This window comes from Sebastes umbrosus, chromosome 7 (assembly GCF_015220745.1).
Source record: "Sebastes umbrosus isolate fSebUmb1 chromosome 7, fSebUmb1.pri, whole genome shotgun sequence".
NCBI classification, from domain to species: Eukaryota; Metazoa; Chordata; class Actinopteri; order Perciformes; family Sebastidae; genus Sebastes; species Sebastes umbrosus.
This window is the reverse complement of record NC_051275.1, coordinates 17709208-17727246: the sequence shown is the minus strand read 5'-3', so window position 1 is coordinate 17727246 and position 18039 is coordinate 17709208. Positions and strand designations below refer to the sequence as shown.

Below are 18039 nucleotides of genomic sequence, written 5' to 3'. Positions count from 1 at the left end.
GCCATAAATGTATACAACCACCTTAATCAACATCACAAAATACAATATGATGAAGCACTTAAGGCCATGAAAATGACTCTGACCACAAAAACACCTGACAAATTACAGCTACAGGTACAGTACTAATATAGGATTTTTTTATTGATTTCCTCGAATCACTTCTTTGCAAGATTGTTATTTTATCTTGAATCATGCAGGATGGATTTATACCTGATGCTCAGTTTAGACCTCAGTCTGTCTTCCTGTTTGTGCAAGAGTGTTGCATCCGCAAGCTGAGGTTTTACTGAGAACAGCACATCAGGATGATATCGAGACAATATTACCTTGACTGGCAACGCTGGAGAGTAAGAAGCAATAATCACTGCAAATGCATAGAGGCATCTTAAGCTGCAAATTCAAGTCTTCTGAGCAATTGGAGAAACATACTGGTCATTTGATGAAGTTCATTCGACCCAACAAATTCAGATCAAAACGTAAAAAAGCAGTAAAGTTCCTAAGAAAATGAGCCCAGATTAACTTCATCTGAAAGTTTGTTCCTCCTGACTGTATTTTCCTTCTTCTGCTCAGTACTTTTCCCTTTTTTTTTTACTCCAGTCAGAGAACTTTCTCCATCTCTGCAGCCCGTCAGAGAGAAACCCTGAGTGAGAATAGGGGGGTAGCTGCAGCCAGAAGGAGGTTGACCCCGTGTCCCTCTTGCTGCTCTGTGACTGCCAGGGGCCAAACCGTAGTTTGCTGAGAACCCAGCACCCCATGAGTGACAGCATCCTTCCTGTTGTGGTCACCATGGGAACAGGAGAGTGTTTTCCCAAGTAAACTCAGTGGAGCTGTGCACCACATCAAACGCCGCTGCCATGAGTCAGCCTCCAGCGCTACAGGGAACCTAACTATAGCAGAGCTGACTGCTTACAAGGCAGTGTGCAGCGTGTGGTTTCCTACTCGGCCCAGTTGGCTAGAGGCATTTGAAGTCAGTAAAACGGCTTGTGTTTGTCTTTTGTCTAAATAGTTAACCTACACGTGTATGCAGAACGCACACGGACGCATTAAACTCCTGCAGATCTAGTGTACATAACCGCCACTTTGTCACAATCAGTGTTGTTCAGCAGAGAAACAGAAGGATTACAGAGGCTGAGGCCGCACAGCTGGAAAACATTAACTCTATAAATGATGGCAGCACACCGCCATATACACCCCAATGATGTCATCCTTTACAGAGGTTCAGACTTACACACCGCTTAGGCTCGGTCACACAAGGAGGACACATACTCAGGCATACTGTAGGTCCAAACAATAGCTTTATATTCAAACGCTTTATTGTACTGGTCCATATATGATTCTTAATAATATCATAGAAAGGAGGTGATATGTAACAGTTTTTTTTTTCTGGGATGTTTCCTATTATATAATTTGGAAAAACCGCAAACATATTTAACTGGTAAAATTGGTAAGTAACTGCTACGGTCTTTAAATCTGTAAGAAAAAAAAAGCAATGCTATAAAGCAATGCAAAACTATAAAGTCTCTCTTCATGTTTTGCTCTTTAAAATTAAACTTAAATATAAAATAAATGATTAGCAATGATTAGCTTATAAAATATGTTGCGTTGTTGTAAATTACCAAAGTAGCTCCTCCTCGACCAGCTAACATGGAAATGCTGCTTACACGTCAATATATGTGTAAGAATAACGACTACTTTGAGTCAAGTGAAATGGAGTATTTTTATATTATTATGGTATTATGGTATTGTTACTTTTACATAAAGTAAGTATATGATTGAAATACTTGTTGGAAATTACAGGAACAAATATGGTCAATAATATACTTTCAATCATTAATCTATAGCCTATTTATTAATGTGACCAAATAGATCTAGGGTAAGCTTTTTCAAATCATTAAAACGTTTTTTCTCAGAAATATATCTGGAAATTTACAGCTTCTTAAAAACTCAACTGTGCTCTTTTGTTATCTTTGTAACTTCTATATCATTTCCTTATTCTTTCCCCTGATGTCATAGTCAAAATAGCAGGTACTTACCAATTGAGCAATTTCTCCATTTCCTCAAACAAATAGCATCATTTTACACTGTACTTTCCAGGGAACGTCTGCGAAATAACACTTACATATCTGTTGCTTTATAGGAAATTATTTGGAAAATAAATGACCCATGAAATAAAGCACTACCAAAGATAGTGTTTGGCACTTATTATGCGTCCAAGGGAGTTCAGAAATTGGATATTTGAGTTACAGATGATGAATTGAGAAGAACTAGGGAGTGACAGAGGAATAAATGAAGAACTAAAGAGCAGATTATTCCGTCTCATTATATGCATGGTGGTACGGATGTTTGTGGTTTTGTCCGGGGATGTGAGACTATCCTTGTAGAGGTTTGTTCTCCCATTTCATTGTGTGATTTATTTATTCTGCTAACCGACTCTAACTAAAGGACAGGTGTCCTGGGAGCTGAGATGCTTTTACCATCTCCATGTCTGTGTCTCCAACCACAAAGAGGGCGTGTCGGTTTCCTCCTTCCCCTTCCATGGAAGTGCGACGGCCTCATCACTTATTCAACACTCGCCACCTCATTCGCTGAGAGTTGCCTCGGGTGTTTTGCTTTAAATTCCCCTTGCCTTTTCCTTGAGGTGAAGTGAATCAATTACAAAATGCAGAGAGGAATGTAACTATTGTGGCTTTCCTCAATTAACCCCCTGCGCTGGCTCTGCGTAAAGACGGCACTGTTTTATTAATGGGAGAAGTGCAGAGAATTTAGATTTAATTGATGGCTACAGTACAACATATAACATCAACGGTGAAAGACTCACAGCATGATTGTGGTGTACTCACGACTGATCTTATGACATAATACACTTAAACCAACAGACTGCACCTCTCTTAATCAAATATCAGTATGTTTCCTTTACTCCTAAATGCACATTTGTTTTGCATTTGTGCGTGAAATGTGGGAGTAAAACTACTAAACCTTGCCATTGAGTATTGTGATAAGAATTATTGCAATATATTATTTTTTCCAACTGCAAATTATGCAGTTTGTCAACATCTGTTTCATCTAATAAGATACAGGTTTCATTCACATATCTTAAGGTCAAAGGTCAAGGGACACCTTTGAAAGTGGCCAGTTTTTTCTCACCAAAATGTAGCGTAACTTTGGGGCGTTATTTATCTCTTAAGTTCTTCCCGAAAAACTAATGTGACATGTTTGGTATCAATCGATTTCTTCGGTTTTCTAGTTTCATATGATACGAGTATCTTCACTGTAGTTTAAAGACTGAGCCCACTACAACCTGTGAAAGACAGAATAGCAGCTGAGCTGAGCGACTGATTATTAAGCAGTTAATAGTTTATATAAGAAAAGATTGATACTTGACGTCCGTGTATTGATACAATATTGCCACGCGAAATATTGCAATACTATGCCGTATTGATTTTTTTCCCCCACCCCTAATAATATGTGTAGACAGACAATTTAATTTAAAAAAAATATCATAAATGCCACATCAACATCAGGTATATTCTACCATTTAACATGCTTTTTAAACGATCTTATCTTGTCATCCTCTCTTGCAAATGTTTGCATGTCAGATAATGGAAACATTCAGTGATCAGTTTACATCTTGACGAACATTTGGATGGAAACGTACTCCCAACAGCCAAGCATGGTGATATAATCTGTGTTTGAAGTCTGAATGTGAAGGCAGACAGAGAGTGAATGAGAGCACAACTACCAAGCTACAGTAGCAGTGTTACATGGGGACTTTGCTGGCGACTACGGGGCATGTCTGTGTGGGCACATTTGCATGACAGGACCATTGTGGAGGCCTGGCATGCAAACAAAGCCCATCTTTTCTGTGTGTTTTAGCCGCTGCTATCAGGCATGTTGCACTGAAGAGCTTTTAGTGAGAAGTAATGGTTTTTGGAGGCGTTGGGTGGGGTGGTGGGACTGATGATGGTGGGTGCGGTTAATGTTTCTCTACTTTGAACTGGACATTATGCACTGTCATCTCCTACTCAGGGGGGCACATTAATATTTGCACACTGTGTGGGAGAGAAGTAGCAATTCCAACTGTGCACATGCTTATCGGTGTCTTTCTGTGTGTGTTGCGCTGTTTATATTTAGCTATGTAAAGCATTATAATGAGCATTTATGTGGGTGGGGGGTGGGATTCTCTGTCACACTGACGTGGACACTAATGACCTTAATCATGACCTAACAACATCACCATGGTTACCTCCTACTCTCTGCAGGGAGCGGAGGGTGTGCAAATGTCATTGCCTAATGCCTATACATTATGTGACACCTGATTACAGGTCTACTGACAGCCATTGAAAACAATGATTACAGTCGGGCTAAATCTGTATTATAAGTAGAATATGTAAAACCTTCCCTCAGATGACCCCAGGTGTGGGTAATTAGCTGTTTCTTTTGTTTAACTTAATATGTATATTCGTTCTGTTTCTTCTATCATTGTTTATGTCACCTCTCATCATGTATATGCAGGCTCGTCGCTGTCATGTGAAAGCCATATATCTCCAAAACATGAACTTATCATAAGCTAAGAAAAAAGCCCTGTTTTTATCATTGTGACAATGGGTTTTCAGCCAGTCCAATAAATTGTACAATTTTCTTAATGCTTTCAATTTTGGAGATTATGTTATGTCTAGGTCAGTCGATTAAAATATATAATCACGATTAATCACATGATTGTCCATAGTTAATTGTAATTAATCGCAAATTAATCAATTTTTTTATCTGTTCAAAATGTACCTTAAATGGAGATTTGTCAAGTATTTAATACTCTTATCAACATGAGAGTGGGCAAATATGCTTGCTTTATGTAAACATATGTATATATTTATTATTGTAAATCAATTAACAACACAAAACAATGACAAATATTATCCAGAAACCCTCACAGGTACTGCATTTAGCATAAAAAATGCTCAAATCATAACATGGCAAACTCAAGCCCAACAGGCAACAACAGCTGTCAGTGTGTCAGTGTGCTGACTTGACTATGACTTGCCCCAAACTGCATGTGATTATCATAAAGTGGGCATGTCTGTAAAGGGGAGACTCGTGGGTACCCATAGAACTATATATATATAAATATATAATATATATATAATATAAAATATTGATTATGTTAATGCATTAAAGAAATTAGTGGCATTAAAACGAATTTGCGTTAACGCGTTATTATCGTGTTAACTTTGACAGCCGTATAGTTTTTAAATTGTACATGCTTTCAATTTTGGAGATTATTTTATGTCACATTGCACCAATAAAAAATAAAAAAATGACAAAGTGTTACATGCATTGAGGTGCAGATTCTCAACATAGTTTCTAGATGTAGGTTCCATGAAAACTCTGTGTTGAAGTTAACAGGAAAAATCTTCTAACTTCTCTCTTTTTATACAGTCAATGAATTATTAAATTGTTTTATTTTTATTTTAGTTATTTTCACTTCCTCTTATATGTGCCTTGGTGGTGATTTTGACAACCATTGTCCCATAGAGGAAATATTAAGGCTTATAAGAGAAGTATGCTTTGGGCAGTGTTTGATGGATTGACTGGTTGTCACATTCAGTTTGTTGTGCTTGTTGGCCTCGTCTCGCTCCACCTCCTCCCCCATTAACCAAATTACATTGAATTCCAGTGACTAACAAAGACGGCAAAGAACAGTTAACCAAAATCCAGGCTTCAAAGCGTCTCTTCAGAAGCCTTTGGGTGACAAAACTGGTCCATAGTTTTCTAAAAATCTATGTTTTGGACAACCTCTGCAAGTTTTGCAAGTACAACTGGCAAGGAATAAAAGGGGGGATTTTATAATGAGAAGAATTTCAAATTGCTGCAAAACACATGAAACCATTTTGTTCTCTGAATGCATATTTCTTCTTTCCATCTCGCCACACACAGTGAAAATGGAACATGAAGAATAAAGCAAGACCAGATGTTACGGTGACATGAGAACAATTAGAGTGGTTAAAGTGATTGTCGTCGGCATTTAGAGACATCAGAACTGATGTAATGGAATTTTATAGTTGAAATACTTGTTTTAGATTGAACCAAAAGCCCAGCCAGTGTCCTGTTGCCTGTCTGTGCTGAACCAAAGTCACGGGAATTTCACATGTTAGCTCTACACGCTTCATCTGTAAAGCCGCCCACTCCCCACTTTCCATCCACTTTCCGTTCAATAGCGTCTCTCACCACTCCCCAACACTCTCCCTGGAGCTGCACACACACTCTGCCAACCTCCACTCTGGAACATTAACTGAATTTACTGTAGCAAACACATGCATGTGCAAAAACACACTTTTTTTTCAAAAAAGCTACAGTTTATTTGACCAAATCAGAGTGCGGGACAGCGTGTCTGCGCTTTACGTGCTGTCTTTAGTGCACAAACCGCAAAATGCACAAACACAGCCAGCAGAACTGCGACTTTAAAGGACTGGTGTGATTGGGAGAAAAATGCTGAGGGGAGACTGCTGCTGCAGAATGAAAATCAGAAACATTATGTGTGTGCATGCGTGCATGCAGCAGCTGGTTCTGGTCAGCTGACAGCTATTGCAGACTGTGATTTGTTGGGTGAGCTGGGCTGGGCTGGACCGTGCACAGCTGCTGTTAGTGTGTGTGTGTGTGTTAGAGGAAGAGAGAGAGAGAGGGAAAGAGAGAGAGAGCCATGTAAGGCTGCCAGTGTGTAAGCTCAGCAACATTAGGAGCTGGAGACGGGAGTAGAGCAGTGCAGGAAAGAAACAGAAAACTTGAAAAGCTGGTTGAATTGAAACGAGACAGGGGGGGGCAGCACCACTGGCTGGACCAGGGGCTGACTGGACTGGACTGAACTGGACTGTGTCATCAGGGCAGACACTTGAGCTCAGGTTGATTTGGGATTAACAAGGAACCTCAGTTCAAGTGAAGCCTATACACTGCTGGACGGGATTAGGCTGGACCAGGAGTCAACTGCAGTGGATTATGGGTTGTTCGGCCAGCGTGGTACTGCTCCTACGTTCAGTGGGCGGGGCCGACTGCGGTCATATGTGTTCACGACAGGACAAGATGTCATTGGATGCTGCCACTCCCACCCTGGAGGGTTACACCACCACCCGCTCACCTCTGACCATCATTGTAATGGTAACCAACACTACTGCACCTCCAACTCATTCACTTTCCACCTGATGCATGTGTTGGCAGGTATAGAGGGGACTACAGCATGTGGGTATGGAGTAACTGTGTGCACAGTGGCGTCATATTTGAATTTGCATGAGTGTTTATTTTTGTGCATTTTAATTGCAATGATGGATGGATGTTCTGAGCCAAAAGGTAAAGGCTATTTTTACCATGTGTATAAACTTTCTTTTCTTAATTTTGGCAATCTGTTTTGTTTTCTCTACATCTCGTCAACTTTTTTTACAGCCACTTTCTTTTTCTCTGTTGCTGAGGTTGATGTATGATCGATGATTGAGGCCTGGTGGTTTCCCTTCACAGCTGAGAGACAGAAGGACGGAAATGGAGGGAGGAGAATAAAGAGGGGGGGATGGTGGGGTCAGACTTGAGGAATCTAGTTTCTGTGGGAAAAATTCTGCTTGTTCGGCATATGGTCACCAGAGAAGATGATAAAAATAGCTATTCAAATAGAACCATGAATAAAATGGTGGATAAGAGTGAGTGAATGAATGACTGGATGAAAGAAGTGATGAATGAATTACTTCAAAGTGCATGTTTTCACTTTTCAGTACAGTCGGTACATCTGTTTGGTATCTGTATCCACTAGTGTCGGCCAGATTTTTGTATTCCCAGAAAGACCCTGGTTTCTGTAAGCCTTGTGGAAAAAAATGTTATAGATTTGGCAGGGTGGGATCTTTACACTCGCCCCTTCTGTTTCCCCTTTCTTTCTTTCCCTCCATAAACCTTCTGGTGTCTGTTTTTCTGGTCTGTGTGGCAGATAATAGTTTACACTGCAAAGTCATGTTTGCCTGCTGATTCTTGTACTGTAAGTATAATAGCATGTGTTGATATATTCAGGCCAGGCTGCACTAGAAACTAGTGCACCAGCTTTGCCTTTTGCTGATCATTTTTAGCACGAGATATTTCCATGTCAGAGTAAGAGATTCATCAGCACTAAAACAATGCCAAAGTTTCTACACTTTTCCAGGCTTAAAAATGGCTTGAAAGACTTTATTCCAAAATGCAGTCATGTTGGTCACCTTTTAAAAAAAAAAAAAAATAAGATGGCATTGTTCGGAATGACAGCCGGTTCCTGCAGCACCATTTCATGCTTGAAGACAGCGGCCCGATGTGTGATTCACACAGGTGTCCAGGCCAGATTTTTTTCAAGTTTCAAAAGGTTTTGTGACATATATTGCATTAGATGATCATGTAGGGAATCAAGTTGCTGGATATCTAGCAAAGAAGTACAGTCCTGTGTCATCTGCATAAAATATGACCAAGCAGCATCATGCAGATGGAGAAAAGTAAAGGCCCAAGTATTGAACCCTGGGGAACTCCAAAGGTCAAATGCAGCTTTGATGATCTTGTTAAATTTCTATTTTGAAGATGAAACTAATTTAAAACTGAGATTTATATTTGTTGTTTAAGATGTTCAAATAATTGATTGATCAGTAGTGTCAACTAGAAAGCTGTGATCTAAAAGAGCTAGAACTGCCAGTTGCCAGTAGTAAGTCGTTCATAACTCATATGTGCCATCTACTAATTATGGTCAGGAAACTTCTTGAAAGGTTTATTTGTGGTCGTGAAACTGATCACACGATCATCTACTTTGGTCAATAGAAACGTTTGGAAATTGGTTTTCAGTTCTTCAACACTGTTTGATCAACAGAGGGTTTATTCAAAAGCGGTTCAATATTTTCAGTTTTAAACTGAGCAAGTTCTTCCAGACATTTAAATGAAAAACAATCTATTCTTTTTAATAAAAATAATGAAAATAGACCTCACTATAAAGTGTCACATTTCTCATGTTTAAGCACTTTTTGAATATTTAGGAAGGAGGTGGGTTTCGACGGAAATGGTGACACAGATGTGCCATGGGAATTTCAAAATAAAGGTGTATCTTAAAGATAACGATGTGTATCAATGTTTTCACCATGTATCAATGATCCTGGATTGATACTTTGTTACACCCCTACCACTGGTCTGTGTCTTGTTCATAACTGTCAGGATAAAAGGTAAAACTTTTGAAAAAGACTTATATAAGGAATTTGGCTGGTTTTTGCAACCATGGCTTCCATCAAGGGCTCTCTAATGAGTCTAAGTATAGGGATGTTAGGGGAGAGCAAAGGGTCTAGCACATGCTAAACAAGACGTTGTCCCCTATAGCTGTCAGATGTGCAGTACACCCCCTTTACCTCCCTCCATCTCTCCCTACAAGCTTGACACCCTGTCACTGACACTGTGGTCAGGGAAAGAATGCAAATCCTCCAGTCTCTCTCTGGACACTGTCAGTCCTCCTCGGTGGTGTTGACCTCTTGAGTGGCATTCGATAATGTGTTACTGGTTGGTTAATTGGTCGTTGACAATATGTGTGATTTGGGGAATTATTGGTCCATTCACTGCGGACGGAGGGCTGCTTATGGTTTTTGCAGAATAACCTTCACACAGCTGAATGGACGGACTGAAATAGACGTGTTAAGTTGACAGCCACCACAAAAACTGTGCGGTGTGTGTTTTGGAAGAAGGCAAGAAAGTTAGAAAAAAAAGGTTCATTCTCTCTTCACCACTACTCAACACGTCAAATTGGCCTTACAAAAGCACATTTTTCATCAGAGGAGCGACTTCTTTTAGAAGTATGAATCCCCATTAGTCCCACTGTGTCTCTCCCCAGACCTTGCATTGCTCTAATGACGTAAAGCAGATGCCTTCTGTCTGGTTTCGTCTCCTCTCTGCTGTCCCAGTTGTTCCCCTATCTCCCCCCTTCCGTCTCTCCCTCATACTCCCTATCAATCTTTCACACTCTTTCTCTTCTTCCAGACTCCCCCTCTCTCTGTTTTTGTCACACTTTCCTCACATCTTTCCTTTACCAGAATGATAAGCCCTTAAAATCTGTGCTTGAGGATGACGCAGACCAGCTTGTGTGCGTGACGTGCAAAGAGTTCAACCCCGTGATTTCGTTCCATCTTTGTCTTAATCATCTCCCAACTTTGATTTATTCTGCTCTTCATTTTATCTTCTGGCCAATTCAGAGCACCCCGCCCTCCGTCTCTCTCTCTGTCTCACTCTCTTGTTCACAGTTATGCTGGAGGAAAGCCACGCTGTGAGCCACCAGTCTAGTGCTCTATTTGTGCCCTCCACACAGCTGTAGTTTACCAACATCAACACCCACTCTATCTCACCCCTGCTAAGAGGGAGGGCAGGAGAGAAACAGAGGAGACTGAAGGAGAGATGTTAAAAGGGATGTTTAATAGGTTGAGAACAAGGGATCAGGGAAGAGACAGAGAGAATCAAAGGAAGAAGAAATAAAGGAGTGCGCTGCTGAGGATGTTTGATGAAATGAGGAAGCGAGAGAGGAGAGGAGGGGAGGAGAGGGAGGGATGGAGGCAGCTGCAGAGCAGAGGACGGATGGAGGGAGGGAAAGAAGAGGAGGGAGGTTGAGCTGCAGACGTTAAATGGGTTTGAAGGAGTGCAGCGCTAAGAGCGTAATTATGATTCACTGTCTCAGATACAAAACATCAAAGAGTTATTAACAGTTATTAAATAAGGACAACATACAGTAGATTATGATTAATGTTTTACTTGGACATGTCTCGCCCTGGTAGACTTGCAGGTTGTTGTTCCACTCTCTCTCTCATGACCATCAGAGTTGCAGTCATGAGACCAAATGTAGTGTTTTCCTCTAATGAATCACAAAGTCTCATAAATAGCAAGATGCTGGCTAAAAGCGAAACAGATGACAGACCTTTGCATTTCACATGCAACTTCCATTCCATGTGAAACAGTTTTTGCACTTAAACCTCAAAATTGGCCGTCACGTCACACCACTTGGCCAAAACCAACTGCCATTAACGCATGTGAGTTCCAGATAATAAAACATATAGCATGCGCTACTACACTTAACAGGAGAGTGTGAAGAGTAATGAGCACCCGCAGATTTGTGTGTTAAAAAGATTATCCTTATTCACATTGTACAGTTTTACATTTCCTCTTCTAATTAATCACAAATGTTTTAAAGGCTCAATGCACACAAAGAATAAAAAACAACAACTCATTTAGCTCTTGTGGCATCCATCCAGCCAGGCAGATAGTTCTGGGTTTCTTATTATGTTCTCAGGTTGTCCGCCCGTCTGTTCATCCCACCCATTCACGTGAACTCAAGGATTAACTGATTCAATTTTGGTGGTCAAAGGTCACGCTTGCCTCATATCTGTCCCATTCTCGTGAAAGCGATAACTTAGGAACGCCTGGAGCGACATCTACTTGGACTCAAGGACGAACCGATTCAATTTTCGTGTTTAAATGTCAAGGTTACTGTGACCTCACAGAAATGTCTAATAGGATAAAATGATGAAGTGATACCATTTTGAACAGACATGGATGTAAACTGCAACCTGACTGGTTGGCGGAAGCATACAACCGCATGGCGGTTATTGTAGTTTGCTCAGTTTTGACATATGTACCTGAGATTTCCGCCTCCCTTTCAATACAATTGAGATGAAAGGATTTTATTTATGGTGCTCACAGCATTAACAATTGATTACATTACATTCATGTGTCTTTTAGTGGTGTAAGAAAATATTGAATATCGTAATATTGTGTTTTGTGATACTGTAGCGATTTTTAATTAATAGTTTACTTGCAAAGATTAACCCAGTTGCTAAGAGATGCACCCTCTCAGTGCAGATCCCACTGTTCTGATTGCATAAAAAAATATATATACAGTATATGGTGTTTTGTTCTTTATACATTGACAGTTTTCTTGAAATATATCACTTTGCATACAGTATTGCAATACATTGCAATACATTGAATCATAACCTCTATATCATGATACGTATCGTATTGCCAGATTCTTGTCAATACACAGCTCAATGTCTTTCCAGACACAGCGTCCGATATAGTATGGATAATCCACAGACGTTGCTGTAAACACTTTACTCTACGGGAACTGCTTCCTATAGGCCCTACAGTTTATGAAAACAGTGGACAGCGTAATCTGTAGAGTGAAACAAGGACACTGTTTCTAGAAAGAGATGCTGGTGTTGATTTTTTTAACTATTAGTTTTCAATGCTGTGAGCACCACAAATGAAATTCCATTCACCTCCATTGCATCGGTTTGGAGGCACACAATTCAGACACCCCATTACAAAAAAAACGTAAGTGATATAATGTTTTCTTTTGGAATATGGGTGAATTGACCCTTTAAAGTGGGATAATGCAGTACATTGATTTCCTTGCGTCATGTAATCCATTAGTGCTCCCAAAAGGCCTCATGGCAGCACCTTATGTAATGTGTTAACAGCAGGTACTGTATACCATTTTGTTGTATCATCATGAGTTGTTTCCTCTTCTACAGATCTCTGTTCTGCTATGAGGTTTAATCTAGGGGAAGTGGGTGTATGTGGGTGCAAATAGGCAAATACAGATACAATTGTTATTTTGTATTTATTTTGTGTTGTGTGCGTTTACTTAAATGGGAACCAGCATCAGTGAATACCACTGTATGTTTTTAATTTTGTACATGTCTTTTTATATATAGCTATACACTGTCTTGCAGATGGTGTCAGGACAGGTTAGCTTTAGAGCAGGAAGTTGATGGTTTGCAGGCTGGTAAGTTCATACTGTATGTGTGTTTGTTTGTGATTGATACATTTGGACAGAGGAAGATAAGATGCTGAGAGTTTGACTTTGAGTGTGTGTGAGTACATGATAGTGTTTAACTGTAGAGAGGGGTTGTCTGTTTGTATGGTTAGTAATGTGGAGTGTAAATAAATATATGTCTGTAAGCACTTAATTTGAACAGGACAGATAATAGTGTCTTGCTGAATTGTCAGAAATCGAAAGACATATGATGTATAGAAACAGGAGCATCTGACTGGTTAGTTTCTCGTTTTGGAGGGGATTTTCAGCGGGCGTGTGTGGTTGCATGTGTGTGTGTGTATGTGTGTGTTGGACACCAAACATCAACTTCCTCTACATCCACGTGCACAAACTCAAAAACCCTCCCAGTGTTAGTTCTCCTTCTGATAGAGCACATGCCTTCGATATGCGTTTTGCTTAGTTCGCTTTTAATTTAGCTTTAACCTTTTTGTTTCTCTCTCTCTGGACGTTCTGCTGCTTTTTCTGTGTGTGTAATATTGTTACACACTTACTACTTGATTCTGCTCACAATGAGCTTCAGGAGCAAAATCACCTTCAGGAGGAAAATAAAGAGCAAACGAGTGCGATCGGATTTCGCCCGGCTGAGTATTGTATGTATTTGAACGTCACTTTCACGCTGCATTTTACAACTCTCAGCTATTTGTTGACTATCACATGGCTACAGTTTATTATCAGTGACTTACACGTGTTTATATGCTGTGAATCATAGTCATAGTTGTGATTTATACAGCCTTAATGACCACAGTCATTGTGGCCATTATACTGTAATATATAATGTGTTTAACGATATTTGTGTGCTTCATTTCCTTCCTCTGTTGAAGGTTGGTTTGTTACACTACATTGAGCCAGGCTCTGTGACAGGAAGAGTCAGATAGAGGAGATTAAATGATGACACCTATAGGCAGAGCTAATGCTACATTAGTGTATCTGACAGACATCAGCTCGTGAGGGGAAAGCCACAGACTTTTCTCTGAAACATTAACTCTGACGTCACATGGTCATCGTCAGAGTGGAGACACGGCATACGAAAACCTCAAGCCCGACCTAAACACCTGCCTTTTGCTTTCCTCTGTCATTTTTCTGTTTGAATCTCATGTTATTTACTTGCTAGTGATTGGTGCTCAGAAAAGCAAATTTTGTTTACCCATTAGTTATTAGGGCTTCAACAAATGGCTATTTTCATTATTGATTATTCTGTAGAGGATTTTTTTTTTATTCATTGATTAATTGTTTGTCAGAAAGTAGTAAAAAAATGCCTATCACTATTTCTCAGAGCTCAAGTTGACACCTTGAAACGGCTTGTTTTGTCCGACCGAAAGATGTTTAATTTAGGGATGCATGATGGTGAATTTTTGCCAATATTTTCCAACTCATTTTGGCCGATGCCGATATACGCACTAACACACATATTTTTTTTCCACCTAATTGCAGAGAACGTCGAGTCTCTCCTGTAGTGGAATTAACATATTACTATGCCTTAACTGTTATCGTGACGGCCCACTAGCAGATGCAGACATATAATACAATGCTTTTCAAAATGTACACGTTCACTGGGTAAAAATAAGAAAACTACTTCCACTTAGGTTTCATGTAAAACGTGCCATATTTATTTTTATTTTAGGCTACATGTTGAAACAAAACTGAAAAATTCATCCTACTTTTAACAGACTTGGTTGATGCTGTACCTGAGAGTAGACAGTCTTGAAAATAGGCAACCCGGGCAAATGTGACCTATTTCGCAAGTTGCAGAACATACTGTACCTCCACACTGCTGACATATTTGTTTTTGCACCGGCTTTGTCAACGGTCACATGCACATACGCGTCATCTCATCGGGCTGTAATATCAGAGGAAATGTTCTGGCCGATGCCGATTACATGCCGATATCATCGTGCAACCCTAGATTAATTTACAGTGATATGAAACAGGAAAAGCAACATTTGAGAAGCTAAATGCTGCGCATGTGCAGCATTTTTGCCTAATTAATTTAATTGATTCATCAATTATTATGATTGTTGACAATCATTTTTGGCTAATCAATTAATCAATGTTCTTATTATTGAAAAAGCCAGTATTTAATACAGCTTTACAAGTTTGACATGGAACAAAAAACTAGAAAACAACACTCTACATTAACTTTGGAGTATAAATAATGCTGATTTTGAATACTACATGGGGGTAAATATTAACAGTATGGGTGGTAAGGGCAGTAGTACTTAGACAGATGGCTTTACTAAAACATAGATCACCTTGGGTTGAGTTACATTCTTTCCTCTCTCCTTGGTTGTGCACCAAGAGGCCTGTTGTGACTGTTAGGGTAGCTGTGGTGGGTAGAAGCCCCGGTCTGCGCTCAATGCGTGTGAACCAAACCAGAGATCATTACTTCCTCTGCCTACCTCACCACAGCCTGCTCCAGCTCTCACTTTGCTGCTGTTGCTGCTCTGTTGCTGTTCTCTGAATGACAGAAGTTTTCTATGAGTGAAACACATGTTTAAAATGTTGCTTTGTGTGTGTGTGACTCATTGATCTGTTACATAACCCTATCTCAACATAGTTTTAAAAAGAGAAAGTTAGAGTGTAATGGATTGTTTTGTGGTTTATATACTGAGCGTGTAAAATGGGGTTGTGAAAACAGGCCTTCACACATAGAAGCGCCTCTTGTTGTATGAGGCGTTTCCATTTTTTGAGGTCATACAGTGTTAGTCTATGTTGTTCTGGTTGCTTATTGAAGTTCTCATTTACTGGGAAATCCAGATGTATCATGTCGACGTGTGTCCGGTTAAATGAAGCTTGTATCTACTTCTGTTTTTAATCTCGGTTCATTTAAAACAACTCCACATGTGTATTTTAGGCGTTGTGTGTCTCACTTCGACCGTAGCGCTACTTCCTCTACGTTTCTTTTAGGTCCTAATGATGTCATGGCAAAACAAAGGAAATGTCACTATAGCTGTCATGGATACTGCTTTTAATAAAATATGCATGCTCCAAGAATAGTGTAGTTCATGAACACAACTGTATTCACACTGAGTATTTTTTCTGATTTCACAATATCTGGTAATAGATATGAGATATGAAGTAGAAATAAGTTTTACAAGTTCAATATCGGTGCCAATACGTTACAGTGCAGATGCCAAAACATTTTCTTCGGGCAATGTAAACAGATTTTATTTAGCAAATTTAAAGTACCAGTGTGTAACATTTAGGGGGATCTATTGGCAGAAATGGAATATATTATTAATAAGTATGTTTTCTTTAGAGTATAATCACCTGAAAATATGAATCGTTGTGTTTTCGTTACTTTAGAACGAGCCGTTTATATCTACATAGGGAGCGGGTCCTCTTCACGGAGCTGGCCGCCACGTTTCTACAGTAGCCCAGAATGGACAAACCAAACACTGACTCTAGATAGGGCCATTTGCGTTTTCATGTCGGCCACCGTAGTTCTCCTACCAATTGGCACACGGGAGAAGCTTCAGTCGGTTGCAGTCTGCAACCTCACTGCGAGATGCCGCCAAATCCTACACACTGCACCTTTAAAAAAAAAAAAAAAATATGACAAAGAGCTAGCTGTATCAGTGTTAAATAAAGACATTTTCCTCAATAGAATATAAAGTTAGAAAATGTTACTCATCAGGAAATCAATTTGATCAAGCACTTGATGCCAACATTCAACACTAGACACTTTTTAACACTTATCGCATTGCATCGCAACATATCTTATTGTATCTTTTCGTTTTGTATTGAGGTTTGATACCCAACAACAAGTGAATACTGATCAAGCGTCTCTGTGTTTCCGTTTTGCAGCAGGAGAAGCCGAAGCTGATCGATCCTCTCGACTATGAGACTGTCATCTCCGAACTGGGGGACGAGTTGAAGGAAGACCCTCTCAGAGACCTGCTCCTGTTCCCCGACCATGATTTCTCTGTAAGTGTAAGTGTATGTGTGTGTGTGTGTGTGTGTGTGTGTACGTGGGAACCTGATGGTTCAGTGGTTAATGCAGTCAGAACAAGAAGGCTCTCGGTTTAAACGTGAATCCTGGTTGACCGGCGTAGAGTCACACAACAGTCATTTTTGCATCTATGAAATGCAACACATATTGCAGGCACTATATTGTGCATGTATTTCACACTCAGAATTCAGACACTTGGTGGACAGTAAATATAGTGCACCACATAATAACGCCTTGTTTCCACATAGCTCTCTGTGTGTTACACTACTCATATCACCATACTATTTAGTATGTCAGATTAAGATTTAGTATGTCCCAATATAAATTACAATTATCAAATGCAGTATGCCAAAATTACCAGGATGTCAGCCAGCATGCTTTTCTGACTATTCTGACCCACAATCTTCTGCACAGCGGATATATGAGCAAGAGGGTCAAAGTTCAAGGCGCAATGTTATGACGAAGTAGTATGTCCCAATTGTATGCATGCTGCATGCAACAGTACGTACATTGTAAGGGCAGCTGCATATGTACTAAAACTAAAAAGAAAAAGTATGCGATTTGGAACACAGCCTATGAGTATGTATGAAAGGCAACCAGAAGTTCATTTATTCCTATGGGAACCTCCGTGATCTCCGATGTGCGAAACTCCTCCTTGCATTTTGTTTTGGTTATTTGTCTCGAGTACGTTGAAAAAAAATTTAACTTTTGCGGCACATTACGGACAGACCGTATGCACTGTTTTAACAAGTAAATTAATAACTGATTGATAAATACAGCTCTATTTATACACTTTTTTCCAAGTGTATAAATGTGACTCGTCTAGAGTGGACGGGGATAAACAGACAAAATTAACTTCTCTCCCATATCTGCGGTGTCATTTATATCCATCCGTAAAGAGATGCATTTCCCTGCGTTGAACACGAGGTAATCCGTAAACTACACAGATTTACAGACACGAAGCAAAAACAGTGTGGAGATGAGGCGTTCTGGGGAGTGATTTCGAACGCAGTAAAAGTCGTCAGTTCTTAATTTGACAGTGACACATTGTTGTTTAAAATGCAACGCTTATTCACACTAACTATGCATGTTAAGCATTGCGGCCTTTTCATTACAGTCAACAAATGATTCTCTCCGGCTCCCTTTAGCTCTTTGTTCATTAGTACTTTCATTACCGTGCCTATGCCTTTCTGCAGACGCAGATCCGCTGCACATTAAGATGACCTAATTGGCTGCTTGTAGTAAAGGG

The 18039-nt window shown here is 39.8% G+C and overlaps 1 protein-coding gene across 14 annotated transcripts in view; it reads left to right on the top strand.

Moving 5' to 3' along the window:
* The window catches only part of dock10 (dedicator of cytokinesis 10), a 74203-nt gene that overhangs the window by 16131 nt on the left and 40033 nt on the right, over positions 1-18039 (top strand). For 4 of the 14 annotated variants that reach the window (XM_037775059.1, XM_037775057.1, XM_037775063.1 and 1 more), the window contains exons 1-2: positions 6711-7143; positions 16646-16771. In XM_037775059.1, coding sequence (XP_037630987.1) covers positions 6985-7143; positions 16646-16771 — 285 coding nt within the window. In that variant the 5' untranslated portion in view covers positions 6711-6984. Of the gene's footprint in view, positions 1-6709; positions 7144-13182; positions 13432-16645; positions 16772-18039 lie in introns of those variants that run through there. The other 10 variants (XM_037775067.1, XM_037775068.1, XM_037775066.1 and 7 more) reach the window with 8 other exon arrangements.